Below are 17,893 nucleotides of genomic sequence, written 5' to 3' on the forward strand. Positions count from 1 at the left end.
TAATGGTGATAGGAGAAGGCTGGACTAGATGATCTTGTAGGTCATTTGCAACCTTGTGATTCTACATATCTATCACATATCTCATATTTGTCCAGGTGCATTTCTGCTTTTGTGTTTGAGGTCCGTGAGTGTCTGAGTTAAGGAATGAAAGCGATAACTAGAAAATGGTCAAGTCACTTTTAGTAAACTAGTTGTATAAACAAACCCTCTGCTGGCTACAGGAGTAGTCACGAGCCTTTTCTCAGACACCCTTGTAGATAATCTTGATAGCATAATGCAGCTTAAAAACATGGTAGTAACAATGGGAGGTGAAGGAAACCCCAAATCAAAATCCAGTGTATGAGTGCACATTAATTTAAATTGTCCGATCCAAATACTTTACCTTTCCTGACTGGCATGAAGCGTTAACTCAGTAATGTGAAGCTCAGTACTAATGCACTGGCAGTTTTCAAGGCCTGACGTTCAGATGTTGCTATTGGAAGCAGAATGTGGGTGTGTGTCTTAAGTGATTAATGTGTAATTAATCATAGAGAACAAGAGCCATCGTATACAGCTTGCACTTAGTGATTTTAACTTGTATATAAATTCCTATCGAATCTGCACAGCTTGTAAAATAACACTGGCTCTCACAATGCCTGGAAGAGCTCACAGGGCTGAGTAATGGATTTTAATTGATTTCGTTGCTGGATAGATTCCCGTTGGTTAATAGGATCTCACGCCCTGACGTGCACAACTTCAGCTCCCCACCGAACAGCGTGCACTGAAGGTAACACGAGGTGAAAACCGCGCACTCACGAGCATCTGCAGCCCAACAGTGGCTCCGCACTATCTGCAATACGGAAGGCAGAAAAACAGTTAACCAGAAAAACACATTCAGGGCCCGAAGGCGGCAGACTGAAGGCATCTCCAGCCACCGGCAGCTCACCGGCACGGAGCCCGGGGACACCCCCGACACGGGGAGCCCCGCCACACGGGCGGGAGCACCGGGCAGAGCCGGGCGGCGTCGAGGCCCGGCAGCGGGAGCCGGCCCCGGCCTGACGGGCGCGGATGGGTGCCGCCCTCCAGATCCGCCCTGCGCCCGCCCCCGGCCCTCCCGGCCCCTCCAGCTCCGCCGCTGCCTTCCCCGCCCGGAGCGGCGCGGCGCGATGTGGCGGTGGCGGTATGTGAGCGGCCGGCAGCTGGACGGCTTCCGCCACTACAAGGTAACGGCTCGTAGCCCCGCGGGATTCCGCGCCGGGTGGGCTCCGGCCCCCGCGGTGTCCCGGGGCTCCGGCACGGGCTGGGGCGGCGCGGAACGGAGCCCCGCTGCCTGCACAAGGCTCCGGGGAGGTGAGCGGGTGTTGCGAAGCGTCAGGTCCTGGTGGAAACCTGGTAGCGGTGTTTGCAGCGGGTCTGCCTCTCGGAAAGCTGTCTGCGTTTTAAAGAATCACGAGTCACAGAACGTAGGGAGTGGAAGGGACCTCTGGAGATGACCTAGCCTGCCCCTCTGGTAAAACATGGCTGAGGTATGGTCTCTGTGTGCATCTTTATGGGGCTGGTTGTGTTCCGTGCATCCTGCCTTCAGAAGAATGCTTCAGATTTGAAAAGAAATACGAAAGCTATAGAAAAAAAAAGAAAAAAAAGCTTACCTAAAGAAGTTGAAACAAACCTGATGTTTGCAAATAAGAGACCTGCAGAATTTAAATGAATGGGTGGGTCGCTAAATATCTTGATTTACTGTGTGCAGCAGATGTACGAGATACTGAGTTTCGTTCCCAGGCTGCTGCCTGCACGGTGCCTCAGCAGAGGTGCGGGTGCCCAAGACTCCCCGTGCAGCCCCATCAGCACACCTTCACCTGTTCCGTCCTGCAGCAAGGGGATGTGCCAGCTTCCAGCAACCAACCTCTTATTTCAGGCCTGCTTTCCCAGAGCTGTTTCCACCTTGCGCTCTCCTTGCTTCTTGCTTTTTCCTGGTCCGGCTGTCTGCTCTCTGGGTTTCCCACCCAGCTCTGCTCACTGCTGAGGGAGTTATTTGGGAGCAAGTGTGGCTGCAAGATCTGCTCCAGGATACTTCCCTGCAGCTTGTTTAGCGAGCAGCTTGGTAAATGTGCTAACCTGGCTGGGTGTCTGCTGTGCTGTGGGCTGCTGGCTGTGAGCTGCACAGACCCATGCTTTGGCAGCAGAGCCAAGCTCCTGACTGAGATTGCCTGAGGAAAAATGAAAAGCTATTTTGAGATGGAACAGACATAATAGTTGGGGTTTGTAAGGCAAACACAAGGAATTTGTGTTACATTCTTCCTTATCATTTGGGTAAAAGTAGCAGCAGACAAACACAGATAGAAAAGAACCAAAATAACTTTATTTTTTTTTTAAAGCTTGTAACCATTGTGTGCTTCTAAAGAATTAATCATTACCAGAAGGCAGAATCACATATTGCAACATTTTACTTGAGTGTATTAAAATGACTTTGGTTTCTTGGTTGCGTGGAAATGGTTGGCTTGGTTGGAAAATATGTTGGACTACTTTCTTAACCATAGGGATCAGCCAGCACATTTGAGAAGTATCTGTTAAACTGTGATCTGGAAAATGATGGTAAGTGCAGGTTTTGGAGAAGTGAGACCAAACAGCAATTTCTTCATTATCCCAGGTCATTTGGGGCAGGGGCACGGCAGAAACAAATGACTCAGAGTAGCACAGCCAGATGAGGTGGGCACTGCAGGTTGTAGTACTTGCCCACCCTGCTTCAGGCTGCAGAAGGTGGTGGCAGAGCAGGCAGTGGCCCATTCCTGCAGTGCTGCTCACAGCATATTCGAGGTTCCAGATGTGCAAGGGGAATGAAGCAAGGTGAGGCAAGCAGACCCTATCAGAATCCTCCATCTCGCCCCACCTCCTCCCTGCTCGCTCCTATGCCCAATGCTGTCACCACAACCACAGCTTCTTGCCCCTCCCAGGCCAGAGATAATACTCTTCCACTCCTCATTGCTCTCAGGCTGCCATCTCTCCCCCTTTTACGGCTCGAACTCAAGGCCTCAGCCTGCACCTCCAGCTTTCTACCCTGCTTCCTTTACTGCTGAGTCAACAGGACCAGTGTTAAACTCAGCTCACTGTGCCCAGCAGACGCAGGTTTCCTCCAATTCCTTTTTTGGTGGACCAAGCTCTAGAGCACATGGGCATGAGAGCAGGCCCTGTGGAGAGCTGGATAAGCTCTGGGAGGATTTATAAGAGCTAAAGCAACTTATTGCTTCAGACCTGAAGCATGCCTGGGAAGCTAGATAGAGGCATCCATCTCCACTGTACACTACATTGCAGCATTGTGTTTGCACTAACACAGTGGCTCAGTGCAATCCACACTTTGCACAATTTCTCCACTGACAACTAAGAGTCAAACATAACACAACTTAAGAGTGTGTAATCAGTTCCATTTCATGAAGGTAAACTTAGCAAGAATAAATCACTTAGTAATTTTCAAAATCTTCACACAGCTGAACTCATTTCTTTGCCATGAATGCCCCAATTGTATGCCTTAGCCATTTTCTGTCTCTTGTTCGCAGTGGGAGGAGGGTCTTGGCAACAAAACCCATACAGTTCTTTGCAAAGGGAACAGCAGACCTAATGAATGCAGAAACTTCAGCACCCTTTAGCATCATCAGGTACACACGTATTTAGCATTATAGCTCAGATCAGGAGTGCATTTTTAGGCAGGTCTCCCATTACCAAGCTTTGGTTCATGTCACAGTGCCACCTTGAAGCACACAAGAGTGATTCCCTTGGAATGATTCTAATCTAGGTATATTAGGCACACATGAATGTAGTTATTAGCATGCAGTTTATGAAGTTAGACTAGAATAAGATCAGTGTAAAACCTTCTGAAATCATTACGACATGGACACTAGTCCTCAGTGTCAACTATACAAATACATGCTGTATAAATATGCCCCTGTTGGTCTATTCTGAATGCCAGTGGGGACATAGCCATTTAGAGGCTTGTTCTTCTTTGCTCTGGTCCAAACTGTGCAGTGAACAGGGGGAGGGGTGATGATGAGATATGTAACCCTTGGTATTGCTGCTGTGTGTATATACTGCCTTGTTTCTGCCTGGGGGGCAGATGGGAATGTACTGATTTCAGACAATTGCAAGCACAGGAGATTCACTGTAATTGTAGAGCAGAATAAGCTCATACCTGGACTTGGTTCTGCTTCCTACCATTGGGAATAGCTACAGCCAACTGCAATTTTAGGACTTGGGTCATGTTGTGCCTACTTTAGTATTTCTGTTACCAGCATTTTTCAGTGGAATTACACTGCATGACTGCCTTTCTTTTTTCTTCTTTCTTTTTTTTTTTTCTTCCTGTTTAGATTTCTGTTAGAAGCAGGCAATTCTGAGATAGCCAGGTAATGAGAACAAATAATAGCAGAATTTAGTTATCTTTATCCTCCTTGCCAGAGTCAAATAATGTTAATGAGCTCTTGTCACTGCCTGTTCCAATCACTTAGGACTTCCCCTGCAAGCTTACCTTGAGTTGGTCTCTCTATAGGACCTGTGTTCTGAGGTTTTTCAAACAAAAAACTTTCACACATCATCCTATTTCAGAATAAATAAGATCTAAGAACGAAGTCCATCAACTTGATTGAAAGAATAGACTTGGCAAAACGTCATGCAAAAATCAGATATAAAGTTACAAACTAAGGACTAAGATGCCACGTTTTCACTTGATATATCTTCAGCATTTCTGTCCTCTGAGATATCTTCAGAGCTGAACTCACTCTGAAGAGCAGGGGATGCTAAATCAAGATAAGATTTCATTTCCGTGAGACTTCTGATACTGTCCCACGTTCCTGTAAATACACTGAGTACAAGTAATTAAGAAGAAATCAACACAAAATGGAAATGTATTTCTCTGAAGTTCTCTGTCAAAGTAGGAAACTGTATCAAATGGAGCTCTATCCACAGAACCACCTCTGTCCCAGTTCCATTATTGTTCAGTATTTTCATTAGATGCCAGAACAGAGAATACTCTTGTAAAATTTTCAGATGATACCAAAGAACTTTGAAGAATAGGCTTATGATTTAAAACGTTCTTGACAAAGAGATATAATGGCCAGAAATGAATATGATGCAATTCGGTCAGTAAGGCACAATGTGTAAGGGAAAGAAATTCAGCATTTCAACTGTAAAATAGAAGACAACAGACTGCAAAATAGATACCTGGGATTGGTGTGTCATCAGAGTTGTAGCTGCTTTAAACAAGAGAAGTTGTTACGTGTGAAGTGTCATAGATAATCAGAGGGCTGCATATACTGCTGTCCTTGAGGTACCACTTGGGTATCAGGTGGAATAATGCACCCTACTTGGCACACAATTTACAGTCCACAAAATGGCTTTAAAATGTTTAAGACTCTCAGAAAATGCAAGCTGAGAGAAACAGTCATAATACACTCAGATTAGAAGAATACCAGCCAGATAGTCTTTGTGCATGCCCTCTTAAAGAAAGACAATACACAAGCTTTCGCTGCACAGAGACAAGTGTAAGTTGGGAGCTATGTCACTACTGTGATGATAAGGGCAGCCAAGCCCTGTAACAGCAGGTACTGGGGGAGATTGTGTAACCATTTCACCAGTCTTAAGAAATCATTCCCTTTCCCTCTGGAGGATGTAAAATCCAGTGCTTAGAGCGTTACAAACCAGCTGCTTACAACTTTCTCGGGCAAGTTTTGGCCAGTGTGTTTTATATTAGTTCACCAGCATTGTAATTTATCACAAGCAATTGGAAGGCAGAACTCATCACCTCACGGTAAGTTGATCTGCTTCCTGAAAGTCTAACAAATGGGATCCTGCAGTAGGTGAAAGTGCAGCATTGCGTGACCTCTCAGGTTACCTCCCCTCAGTTTGGTGGGCTGGAGATACAGTATCAGGTCCGATCATCATGTTTCAAGGTTGGATTGTTTCTCTAGTGCCAACAGAAGAGCAAAGTGCGTTCAGTATCTTCCAGCTAGTTACTTTGTTTAAATCCAGGATTGGACTGATGTGGAAAAATACAAGATTGGATATCTAATAAACCTTTATAGGCTACCTCTATAACTCAGAGATTGAGAAATAATGGGTTCTGCTCACACTGACTGAATAGAAATTCTGTTTTCAGTACCAGAAGCACAAGACCTGGACATACTGGAAAGGGCCCAGTGTAGGATCACAAAGGGACTGAAGCATCTCTCCCAATAGGACGGGCTGAGAGCTGGACCCATTCAGCCTGGGTAAGGGAAGACTTAAGGAGGGATCTTAAGATGTATAAAAATCTGCAAAGAGGACAGAGCCAGGGTCTTCTTGGTAGTGCTCAAAGCCAGGACAATAGGCAACTGATACAACCTGGAACACAGGATGTTCCCTCAGAGCACCAGGAGCACTTCTGTGCTGTGCAGGTGACGGAGCACTGGCACAGGCTGCCCACAGGCTGTGTGTGGGCTCTGCTGCTCAGAGACCTTCAGCAGCTGCCTGGATGTGGGCCTGGGCTCCTGCTCTGGTGTCCCTGCAGAAGCAGGAAGGGCCCTGCCAGCCTCAGCCATTCTGGGATTCCATGATTTTTTTAAACTGGAAGACTAGGGTGTAGTTAAAAACTTATTAATAATACGTCAAATAGACTTTTTTTTTTTCCCCCCCCACCCATTAGCTTTATGTTTTCTCTCACTGTGTGCATGCCTAGAATGGTCATGGGCCATGAACTACAGTATGCCTCTCATTTCTTATTCCTCATCCCGTTGTAATGGTAGCTGACATCATGATGTAGTGTATCAAGTACTCTGTAATCATGATACATATCAAATACTAATGCTAATGAGTCAGCAACATAATGAAATTACATCATAAAGATGTTGCATTTGATGTTATCGGCTGCAGGACTTTTCCCAATGATGGTGTAATCGTACCTGTTTTCAGGTGCTGAATTTCACTCATAAATTTACAAAGATTTTCCGTCCATTAGATCACTTTTTGGATATGTTCTAGATAAAATTGTATGCCTCAGGTCTCATTAAGTGCAAATAATGTTTTTATTCTACTGCTTTATCAAGAGATTTTAGTGCTCTGAAATGCTTACTGCATTCTTATGTATGGGATATGCAAGAATATGCACATTTATGTATTCATAAGTATTTTTTTTTAATCCATATTTTAGCAGAAGACTAATTGTAAAGGTGAATCTGTGAGTAGGATGTAAATGATTTGGGTTTTTTGTTATTATTATCATCTGCTTTCTTTTGTCGGGATCATGTCATAGAGGGAGGAATTGGAATTTTGCATCTTACTGTGAAATATTGCCCCTCTTTTAACCATCAAGATTATTGTTCAGGACTGCTTACTTAGCACACATGGTACAGAACTCCTGGTCAGCATCCTTCATGCAAACTGCAACCCAGTTTTATCTGCCTACTCCTCTGGGATTAAAGCAGTTTCTTTGGGCTGTCCAGAAGTTTGGGTGCACAGCCAGTCAGAGCTCTCTCTAGGTGAGAGTTCTGGCTACTGTTTGTACAACACAGGTGTTTGTACATATACACAAAGAGATGTAGTAAGCAAAACAAAAGAAAAACAAACAAATAAACAAAAACCCACTTATTAATGACTTCCTTGTCACGTTAGAACTCGTTTGAATATGGACGGTTAAGGTTCTTTTTGTGCATTCCTTGAGAGGGGAAAAGTCTTGCTTTTTAACGGGGTTCGTGCTTTCACCAGACTAGGCCAGCCTCTAACTTTACAACAATAAACTTGTGTGCAATTAATAAATGTACAATTAGAAGAGTGGTGTGATTAGGATGGTATTTTACAGGTTTATAGTTAGAAAGATTATCATGGTGGAATCAAGACAATAAAAAATGAAATGCTCACCTGTGTCCTAGGCTCACAGTAGAAAACTCCAGAAGGAGGGATCTCCAGGAAGAGATCCTTCCCCAGAGGCATTCAGCCCCTAAATGGGGTCTAGGAGAAGTAGAGCCAGGCTCCACTGTCATACAGGTGAATTGTCTTCACCTGTGCTCCCAGGGCTGACTCAGTCCTTGCCTCAGGTGATCAATCGATGGTTCAGGCCATGACTCAACAATTCCCATACAAACTTGTATCTGCCTTCTGCTATCCCTTGCTCAGTATTTGATCATATTTCTGTGTCCTTTTCTGTCATCTTTCTTCATTAATGTGTTTGGACATGTTCCATTACACAAACTCTTTTCCTGAGGATAAGTTAGGAGCACCCTTAATATAACTGCTGTTGACTGAAAAGTATTGCTGACTTCCAGCATTATCTCTCTCCACTTCTCTCTGCTTCGAGCGCTAACATTCCTGCCAACAATGAATAGTATCTATCTATTCTCACATATTGAGCAAGATCTTAACTCTCAGGGCCAGCACATTACTTCTTCTTGCCCCCAGATGTACTCTCTCAGCAGTAGAGTGGCTCTGATGTCTCTCACAGATCCCACATTTCAAGCATAGCCACTCAACAAATGAGACCATTGGCCTCTCACTCCTGGCAAATGGGGCTGTGGGAAGCAGAAAGCTGAATATGAGCCCTCTGTGCCTTGACAGCAAAGAAGATCAAGAGCATCCTGAGTCGTATTAACAATAATATGGCACAAGAGAAGTAATTATGTCCCTTTATTTGGCATTTGTTAGGTCATATCTAGAATACTGAATCCAGTTTTGAGTCCCTCAGTACAGGGAAGGCATCAACAAACCAGAGCAAGTTCAGTGAAGGATCTCCAAGATGGCTGAGGCTGGAGCTGTTTCTTTGTGAGAAGAAGCTGCAAGATTGGAGATTGTTTGGCCTGAGATGAGCTAGCTCTGTACACAGCTAACCACAGCCCCTCAGTACTGACCTCCTGAGGTCCTTTCTGAGCTGATATACGCTGTGACCTTGGGGCAGCGGCACTGCTTTGCAGGCAGGATGAAAAGCCACTATCAGGCACGACTCCTTTGGAGCAGCCTATCTTGCCCTACAGCTTCACGTGCCCCACAGCCTCATGGAATGTGTGGTGTGTGGCCTGCAGTCCATGTTGGCATTCCTGAAAATGAGGAGGGATGCCTGAATGATGAGTAAACATCTATAAAGAAGTAACCATGGCACAGTGGTTTGCATAATAACAACTTCCTAACAACTTCATAATATTAATCAGAATTTGCCGAGGTGTCCAAATCATCACATTGGATTTTGAATATTTTTCTAGTAGTTTAACTTGATCAGGTTTCCTGACTGTGAGTGTGCAATGGAATTGAAAGAAAGTCAGAGGACAATCATTTGTATCCAAGGGTGCAACTGAATGCTCTCCACCCTCTGCTCTTCTCCAGGCTCAGTTACAAACCCTTTTCTTCTGTTTCCTCTCTGCTGTAGACTTCAGCCCTAGATGTCTTAGAGGCTTATACCTTCTGGTGACCTAATAAAAATATAGATACATGGATGTGCTATGGGTATAGATACATGGATAAGCAATGGGACATAAAAGAATCCAAATCATTTACTTATGAATAATTAACTAAAAGATGGTATAACAGAAAGGAACTTCATTATTAAAAGTGCCAGAGTTGTGTTTTGGAATGCATCAGCACTTTTAAACTGCTGAACATTTGGAATTTATTTGGTATCCACAATGTTGTATAGCTATGTTTTGTTGTCTTAGAGTTTACCTCTCGTCTTTCCCTTTGTGAAGATTCTGTTTAAATCCCAAACCTGTAATATCTACAAGCCTGTAAAAAGACATGTAGAGTAAAAATTAAAAGTCCTTGTGGTCAGTTCATTACAGGAATCTGAAAGGTGGATAGAAGATTATTCCCAGATGTTTCAATATTTAAGTGTTTTCTTTAATTTTTTTTGTGGTTACAAAAGCATAAATTACCAAAGGGAGAAAGTTTGTATTACATAATCATGAAATAACTTGCCAGAAGTGAGAATTGCTACTGAGCTCTCTGAAGTTGCAAGTGTGCCTGAGGTGGTTGTGTTTGTTTGCAGGATGTTCTTGTGTAGTTGTTTAACTGTTCTCATCTTTTCTCTGTGGGAACAGCTTGTGTATTCTTCCTCTGGAGGCATCTAATCACACATGAAATGTTAGAAGGATCACAGAACCACATATTCAATATATTGCAATCTAAATCATGATTGCTCCCTGATATTTAGTTGTTTTAAATGTTAGTTTGTCTGGGAAATAATTTTTTGCAGGCTTTTGATTCTGAACATATTTATTTATTTCCTTCTGCAAAAGTGAGTTCAAGTACAAAGTTGAGCTAATTTGGGTGATTTATTTGAATACACTGGTACTGGTATTGTTTATAATTAGATGGTGTCTGTAAACATGATCCTTGTAATAATATTGTGTCTGTGCCCTTTGCTAGATACTCTTAGAGTGAATCACTGCTCATCTGTGCCTCAGTCTTGCAAAATGTCCATTGGGGATAGTAAGACCTGTGATAAATCACAAAATTATTGCACATTTTAATGAACAGGTTGAAGCAGGTGATTTGCAGGCAGGAAGGTAAACAAGAATATTTGTTGCTGTTAAGATGAAATCAATACCTATGGAGTCATGATGCTAGGAATTCAAATGTAAACAGTTCACTTCAGTTTTGCTCTGTATCTCTGAATGGATGTGGCTGCATTGCATAGTATGGTGCAATTTGGAGTAATATAGTTTGTAAGCTTAAAGACCAGTTTGAACTGAATAACTATCTCCCTGTAGTAAATACAGCTACATGTCTTCAGCTTACTTTCTCTACTGACTCTGAAGTTTGTGTAGACATGCTTTATGTTCTTCTCTTCATTTCAAATTCTATTCTTGGGATGCTTCTGTAGTGAAGTGCTGGAGAGGGCCAGGAAGACAAGTGAAGATCCAGCTCTCTGCCCTGATTAATTGTTAGCTCACTCCCTCCTTCTCTTTTCCATTTTCTCTGCAAGGCTGTAGTAAGATTTTGTTTTGGAAATAGTCCATCCTGTAGGTGTTGTGCACCATTGTGTGGCTTTCACCATTCTTCATCCCTATCCCAATCTGCACATTTGGGTCTTTGAAGGTTCACTCTGGGTTACAACTTACTGTCCAGGTTGTTTCAGATCCTCTAGTACTGAAACAGACTCAGTGCTAATGAGGTATGAGTTGTACAGATAACAAGGCCTCAGACCCCTCCACCAAGTGTGTTGAGGTGTGGATGTGATCAGCTGGTAACAGCTGGAGGCACTGCTAAGCTGTGTGGATGACAGCTAGAGGTAACATTTGTCTTGTGTGTTCAGCAGTGCAGACCTTGGTCATGGAGGCTGCTTTTGACCCACTGATGATCTGCCTCTTCTCTTCTGTTCTGGGCAGGTTGTCTCCTGTTTGCCCACTCTTCTTTCTTCTGTGTTGCCTAACTTTGCTTCTGCTCGTTGTCTTTTTTCTCATTTTTCCTGCTTACTTTTCTTTACATACTTTTACATTTCCTACTGTTCAAGCCTCCATTCCCTCTCTTGACCCCCTGAGCACCTAGGTCTCGATGCTGTGCTGAGTGAGAGCACATCTTACATGTGTTGTACACACGTGTGTCTGTGTACATTGCTGTCTGTGCATCCTGCCTGCTGTTTGCATTGTCCTCACTTCTAGCTCTGACAGAAGCCATTCCTAACACTGAGAGAGAAAGCAGATATCTTTCAAGAAGACATCAGCTATTCTAAAATACACAGTAAGCATTTTTGAGCCTAGGAGATGGAGATGGATAATGCCACTTTTCCTGTTCTCCTCCTACTGCCATTCTCTCCCAACTATTGCAGCTTCCTTTATGTAATAATTAGTAAAACTTTCTGATAATTCCAAGTCCTTCTTGATATAAACAAAAGGACAACCAGGACCCCCTATCAAGTGCAGGAAGGGGTTACTGGGGAGTGCTTAGTACTTGCCTCACCCTTGCACTTAAACACCTCCAGCAGCCTTGTCCTCCACTTTGGTCTTTTAGTGTAAGTATAATGCCCAGAAAATGGCAGTTATGCAATAGCAAATTGCAGTACTATTTTCAAATAAAGTTCTGGTGCACTCTCATGTTAATGTTCATTCATTATAATATGGATGTTTTACCAAGTAATTTGCTTTTCTGAGAAGCTGCGAACATTAAATTGCTGAGGATTTAATGACCTTGAGGTTAGTAGCTTATTTGAAGCAGAGTGTTAAACTATATAGATTTTAAGTATTAGTTTTGCCAGGAGAGAAAACTCAAGCATATTTTTTCCATGTGCATTTCCTTTCATCTGACTAGAAGAAATTACTGTATGAGGGAAGAGCAACTTTCTGTTCTTCTTCACATCTCCTTAATGCTCTTTTCCTTCCCAGAGGACTGTGGCTCATCTGCAGATGGAAGGAGGGTCAGTGTGAGAGTTTTTGGAACGTCTCTAGGTGATATAACCTGGTCGTAATCCTCATGCGTTTTTACTAACAAACAAAGATTATTTTGATTGTTTGTTTACTTGACTTTGGAAACCATCAAGCAAACAAAAATTTCACCACGTTGCATGTTTTCCAAAATATATCTATGTAAGAGCAAGAAAATAGTTCCAAATAAATGAGATTATTTTTCCTAGTCTCCTCCTGGGAACAAGTAGTTGTTCAGGAAAGCCAGTGCATACCTTGGGTAGAAAGCCTCATTTTGCTGCTGTTATTTAGCAAGGATTGTATGACATTATTCTTGGTTTTGAAGGGCTGAAGTGAGGAGGAGAAAGTCAACAGAAGGACCAGGAGCTGAGGTGATGTACTGTGCCTTCTTGTCTAGGCATGCTTTAATTAACAGAGCCTGCTGGTCATTAAGTTGTCACATACCTCAAGTAGTCTTTGAATAACATCTGTAGTAAGGATGTGCCTCAGTAGTGCTAATGAATACTTTGATTTTTTTCCCCCCGTTTTCAGAGGATTTCCTCCATTCTCATCTGAATTAATCACCACTGACTATTCTATTAGCATAAGGATTTTATAGCTCTGTATTACTGTTATTTCTGGTGTTAATATAGGCAAAGTGCGTGGTTGGTTCAGACTAGGCAGCATGTACTATCAAAAGATCAATCAGTCATAATAACAAAGGTTTGAAAGACCTTTCAAGGGGACCTTGAAGCCCATGCAGCTCCAACCCCCTGCCATGTGCAGGACTGCACCCTAGCAGCTCAGCTGCCCAAGGCCCCATCCAAACTGGCCGTGGGTGCCTCCAGGGATGGGACTCCACAGCTTCTCTGGGCAGCTGTGCCAGCACCTCACTGCCCTCTGAGTGAAATATTTCTTGCTAGCATCTAAAATAAATCTCCCCTCTTTCAGCTTAAAGACATTCTCTCCGTCCTATCACTGTCTGACCATGTAAAAAGTTGTTCTCCCTCCTGTTTATGAGCTCCCTAATTATCCATCAAAATACATTAAATAAAAAATACATTACAAATGCAGAGTCTTATAGGACAGCTTGCAAAATGATGAAGAGTTTAAAAGTAAAATGCGACTCTTTGCTATTTCATCAACCCAAATCTTTCTGTTTGAACATAGAGATACCTGCAAAATAAACATAAACCAGATCAGTGCTTTCAAACAAAATTCAAGCTGTAAGAGGGGTCATCAGTATAAAATAAATTTGCACCAGTCACACCCAGAATTATTTCTCTTAGATGTTGGATGGTATCCAGTGATGGAAAAATATGTATGGAAAAATAGTGCATTGTTTTACATCTTTGCTTTTTTCCTCACAGTACAGTGCTGTGGATACAAATCCTTTATCAGTGTATGTCATGCAGCCCATCTGGAACAAAATCATTAAGGTAAGAGTCTTACTAAACAGAAATGTCACACAATAATGGAAGAATTTGTTTTAAATAGAAGTATTTTCATTTAAGGATACATATTGATCAGTGAAGCTGAAATTAGGACATGTATATGAAAGAACCCATATTACTGGATATATAGCTATAGTTAGGATGAATATGTTTGGATTTAGATGTGTTTTTTTTTTAGAAAAGCAAGGTTGTATCTTTTTCTTTACCGTTATACAAAAATCATCAGTTTCTGTTACATCTTTCATTAAACAGCTTTGCAGGCATTAAAGGGTTTAAGTGGTACACATTATTTTTGTTCAGCATATGCCACCTAACAACAGCGTGACTGAATCTCTGCTGTGCAAGTCATTTTATGCAAGTGCTGTCTCATTTTCTCCCCTGGGTACTTGCTCCAGGGAGCCAGACGTTTCTCTAAGAAGCTGAAAATGAAAGCAGTTACCATGATCACCATAACGATTGGGAGATGGCATCTCTTGAATGCATTATGATCTTCAGTTCTTAAATATAAAGCTGCTCACAATTAGTTTTGCTGTTGTTGGCAAAAGCAGAAGCTGGATCTCAATAATCGTAAACTTTATTGATCTTCAAGAAAGCAGAGACCACTGCATCTGTCTCTGAAATGGAAATCTTTGGATTGGAGTAGACTTGAAAGGAAATGTATATGCAAGAAAATGTATGCATGCGGTCAGAATCTGCCACATTTGGGTTTTATAATCCAGCTGTTGCTTATGCTCGATATAGCAGAAAATTGTAATCTCTCGTGAATTACCTCAATGTAGTTTTATAATTGCACATCCTAACTTCAGAATTAGAAAATAACTGGAACCGATATGAAAGAAATACCAAGACCCAAGCTGAATTCAGTGATTTAGTTATGAGAAATTTGTTTCCATTTCCATCATAATGTGGGGACAAACAATGAGAGACCCCCACTCTGAGTCCCATGCAGGAGATGAGCTGAGGCTTTGTTGCATGTTTGCTCTGCGCTCTGAGGGATCCAGACTGAAAGAAGAGCACCACAAAGATAAACCTACCTTGGGGTTGAGTTCTTCTGCAGTTGCAGAGTTTTGGAGTAATAGAGTCATTGAATCATAGAATGGCTTGGGTCTTCAAAGATCATCTAGTTCCAATCATCCTGCCATGGGAGTTTTCCTGGAAGGAAAACAGTGCATTGTTTGTCATACACACTGAGCACAAGGCGATAGGTCCTTTGAAAAGTTTGACCTCCAGATACCTTCAACCTCCTTGTATGCTAGCTGAGTATGATTTTGTCCAGAATAGAAACCAAAGCTGAGCACAGGGCTGAAAGTGGGAGGTAGGAGTGCAGAACCAAGGCCTGTAGAGTTGCTGCCTGTAACCTCTGTGAAACTATAGATTAACAATTAATTTTTTCTACATGTTATTTAAAATTATTCTAATTATGCAACTGTGGACATTTCTTCTTAGGAATTATTTAATCCATTGCATGATTCTTATGCCTTATGCCTTTAATTAAGGTTTGTGTTTTATAATAAATAACCATCACACGCTGTCTGGCAGATAATAGGCAGCATTACTTGGCTACTGCACTCTTCTTCCTGCGTTTGTATTCATGAGGAGTCATGTCTGTGTGGGAACAATAAAAGGAGGAAGTCCCAGTAGGAGACACAGGTGTATGCCATCTCCACTGAAGTCAATTAACCACCTCCCCAGGTCCCTTTATGAACTTTGATTTTATTATTAGAACTGTGCATGAGTAGAATTCTAGCGGTCTCAGGTGACCTACTTAAGGAATATCTCAAGTTTGAACAGAGCCTTATAGAAATACTGGTACTTCTCAACTCGTTATCCAAATAGGCAATCGATTGTATTAAAATATTTGTTGTCTGTATTAAGGCTTTTAGCATGAGTGACTGTGGGCCCTTTAAAACAGGCATCAGTATTCTGTAGAAGTAGGTTTTTTAAAAGGTTGAAGTATGGAATGGTTTTGCAAAAGAACAGATATGATTCTTCCTACTGGAGCCTCCAGCTGTATTAATCGTGTAGTGTATGGGTGTGTTAGCTTTCTGCTGTCTGTTAATTAGACAGTAAAGATTCAAAGGTGTCCTTAATTAGCATACTATGGTGCTAGTGAAGTCAGGCTTTGGTTTTCCAATGTATTTGTGAAGTTAGTCATTACTACACTTTAATTTACAATTTATGAAATAAGACAATAGTAGTGTAATGCTTGACAAAAGAATAAGGGATATTGAATACAACAAAAGAGATTTTGCACTTGGAATATTTTCCAAATACATGGGCAGTTTAGGTCAGTAAAGGATTGAAACAGTGACTGTAATGAGAGGAAGGGATCTTTTCCTAAGGACAGAACTCCTGTAACCATTTTTCATTGCACATCTGCTAGCCAAAGGATTGGACGTACCTGTAACAGTGTGCAATCCCTAAAATACAGGTTTGTATTTGTACTAAAATCTCTATCTTAGTAAGTTTCAACGGGATGAGAGAAAATGACCTTAAGTTGCACCAGGGAATGTTCAGGTTGGATATTAGGAAAAAATTTTTCTCAGAAAGAGCAGTGAGGCAGTGGCACAGGCTGCCCAGTGAGGTGGTGGAGTCACCATCCTGGAAGCGTTCGTGAAGCACGCGGATGTGGCACTGAGGGATGTGGTTAGTGGGCATGGTGAGGGTGGGTTGATGGTTGGACTAGGTGGTCTTAGGACTTCAGTGATTTTATGGTTCTGTGTCCTCTGTACAGAAAGAAGGAGGTGTGCTCTGTCACTTACATCCATAGCATGCAGCTGCTTTACTCTTCCTCGGGAGTTCCCTGAGAGGAACTTCAGCAAACGTTTGCCATCAATTGTTCTGAGGGATTTAGAATTGGGGTTTCAGAAATTCAGAATGATATAAGCATACATCTGCACAGCAACTGTGTGCATTACATTATGTACTTCAATTACTGTAAGAACTGACATACAGTATTTTAAAATTAGTGACAAAAACCTAGTGGTAAAGAATGCAGCTATCAGATTTAATATTTTTTCCAACGTTATTAAATAAAGCAATGAAGATATATAGTTGAGAAGTATTCAGAAAATTTCATCTGAGTTTTGAGTTTACAGTGCACGTTATCAGTTGTACTGATTATCTGGAATATTATTCCTTGGCTGTACAGTACTAGCAAAGCAAGGATCTAATCATGATGATTGATCTGTCCAACATTCTTATTTCTATATACAATTTTTAGGATAGAGGAAATATAAAATGTATACAAATTAATATCTATTCATCCATCTGTTTGTTTACCTATTCCAAACAAATTAACGAGTTGGATTTCAAAACAATATTAGTGTATGAAATTATTCTACTCCCTTTTTCTATAATATTTGTGCTGTTTTCTAATATGTTACAGTGTTTAAGTCCACCTTCATATACATTGTCAGTCCTAAAACAGTCCATAGGATTTGATTATAATCCTCCAGTATTCTTATATTTTGCATATATCAGTGGCTGCTGTTTGAACAATATTTGTGCACATATTTTCTGTCTAAAAAATAATGCAGGATGCTGTGTATGTAACCTCAGAAAACATTTTGAAGCAAATGGGCAATTTGGAAAGAGCATTGCCCTGATGGCAGTATAAAGAATACCTTAAAGCCACAGGAGATAAATGGTTGAAAAGGGTTAATGGGACAAAGAATTACTGGCTTAGGAGGAAACAGAATCTGTTTCTACACTCCACAAAGTAAAAAAAATAAAAATAAAAATAAAAGTGTAATGTTTATGATTTATAGGTAAAGATGGAGACCCTGCAGAAAGTTACTGTCTGGAGAAGTAGGGAACTATTTGTAATACAGAGTTCTTCTGAACCTAGAAGCATATGATTTTGTTGCTATTCTGAGTTGGGAATTATTAGCATACTACAGAACAAATTTCCTTACTGCAGTTGGAAGTAGGAAGCCTGACAAAACCCTGCCACGTTGATGCTGAATTGCCACACTGGGGTGCTGCAGGCCTCTTTCGTTTGCAGTATACAGAGCAATGAGAAGCTTTCCCTTGTGTTGAAGAGAAGAAGGAGAGCATGTAATTGAGGAAATACAACATTTTTACATTAAGCTTCCACTGCAGTCTCGAAGATCAGGCAAA

General features: G+C 41.7%; 1 protein-coding gene across 2 annotated transcripts in view; it reads left to right on the forward strand.

Annotated features, from left to right (window-relative positions):
* The first annotated feature begins 1,139 nt into the window (after positions 1-1,139).
* The window catches only part of LOC122155215 (ethanolaminephosphotransferase 1-like), a 47,987-nt gene continuing 31,233 nt past the window's right edge, over positions 1,140-17,893 (forward strand). For both annotated transcript variants that reach the window (XM_042809047.1, XM_042809048.1), the window contains exons 1-2: positions 1,140-1,202; positions 13,688-13,756. In XM_042809047.1, the coding sequence (XP_042664981.1) occupies positions 1,146-1,202; positions 13,688-13,756 (126 nt within the window). In that variant the 5' untranslated portion in view covers positions 1,140-1,145. The remainder of the gene's footprint in view (positions 1,203-13,687; positions 13,757-17,893) is intronic.

This window comes from Centrocercus urophasianus, unplaced genomic scaffold (genome assembly GCF_019232065.1).
Source record: "Centrocercus urophasianus isolate 14NV4802_14NV808 unplaced genomic scaffold, USGS_Curo_1.0 seq_11, whole genome shotgun sequence".
NCBI lineage: Eukaryota > Metazoa > Chordata > Aves > Galliformes > Phasianidae > Centrocercus > Centrocercus urophasianus.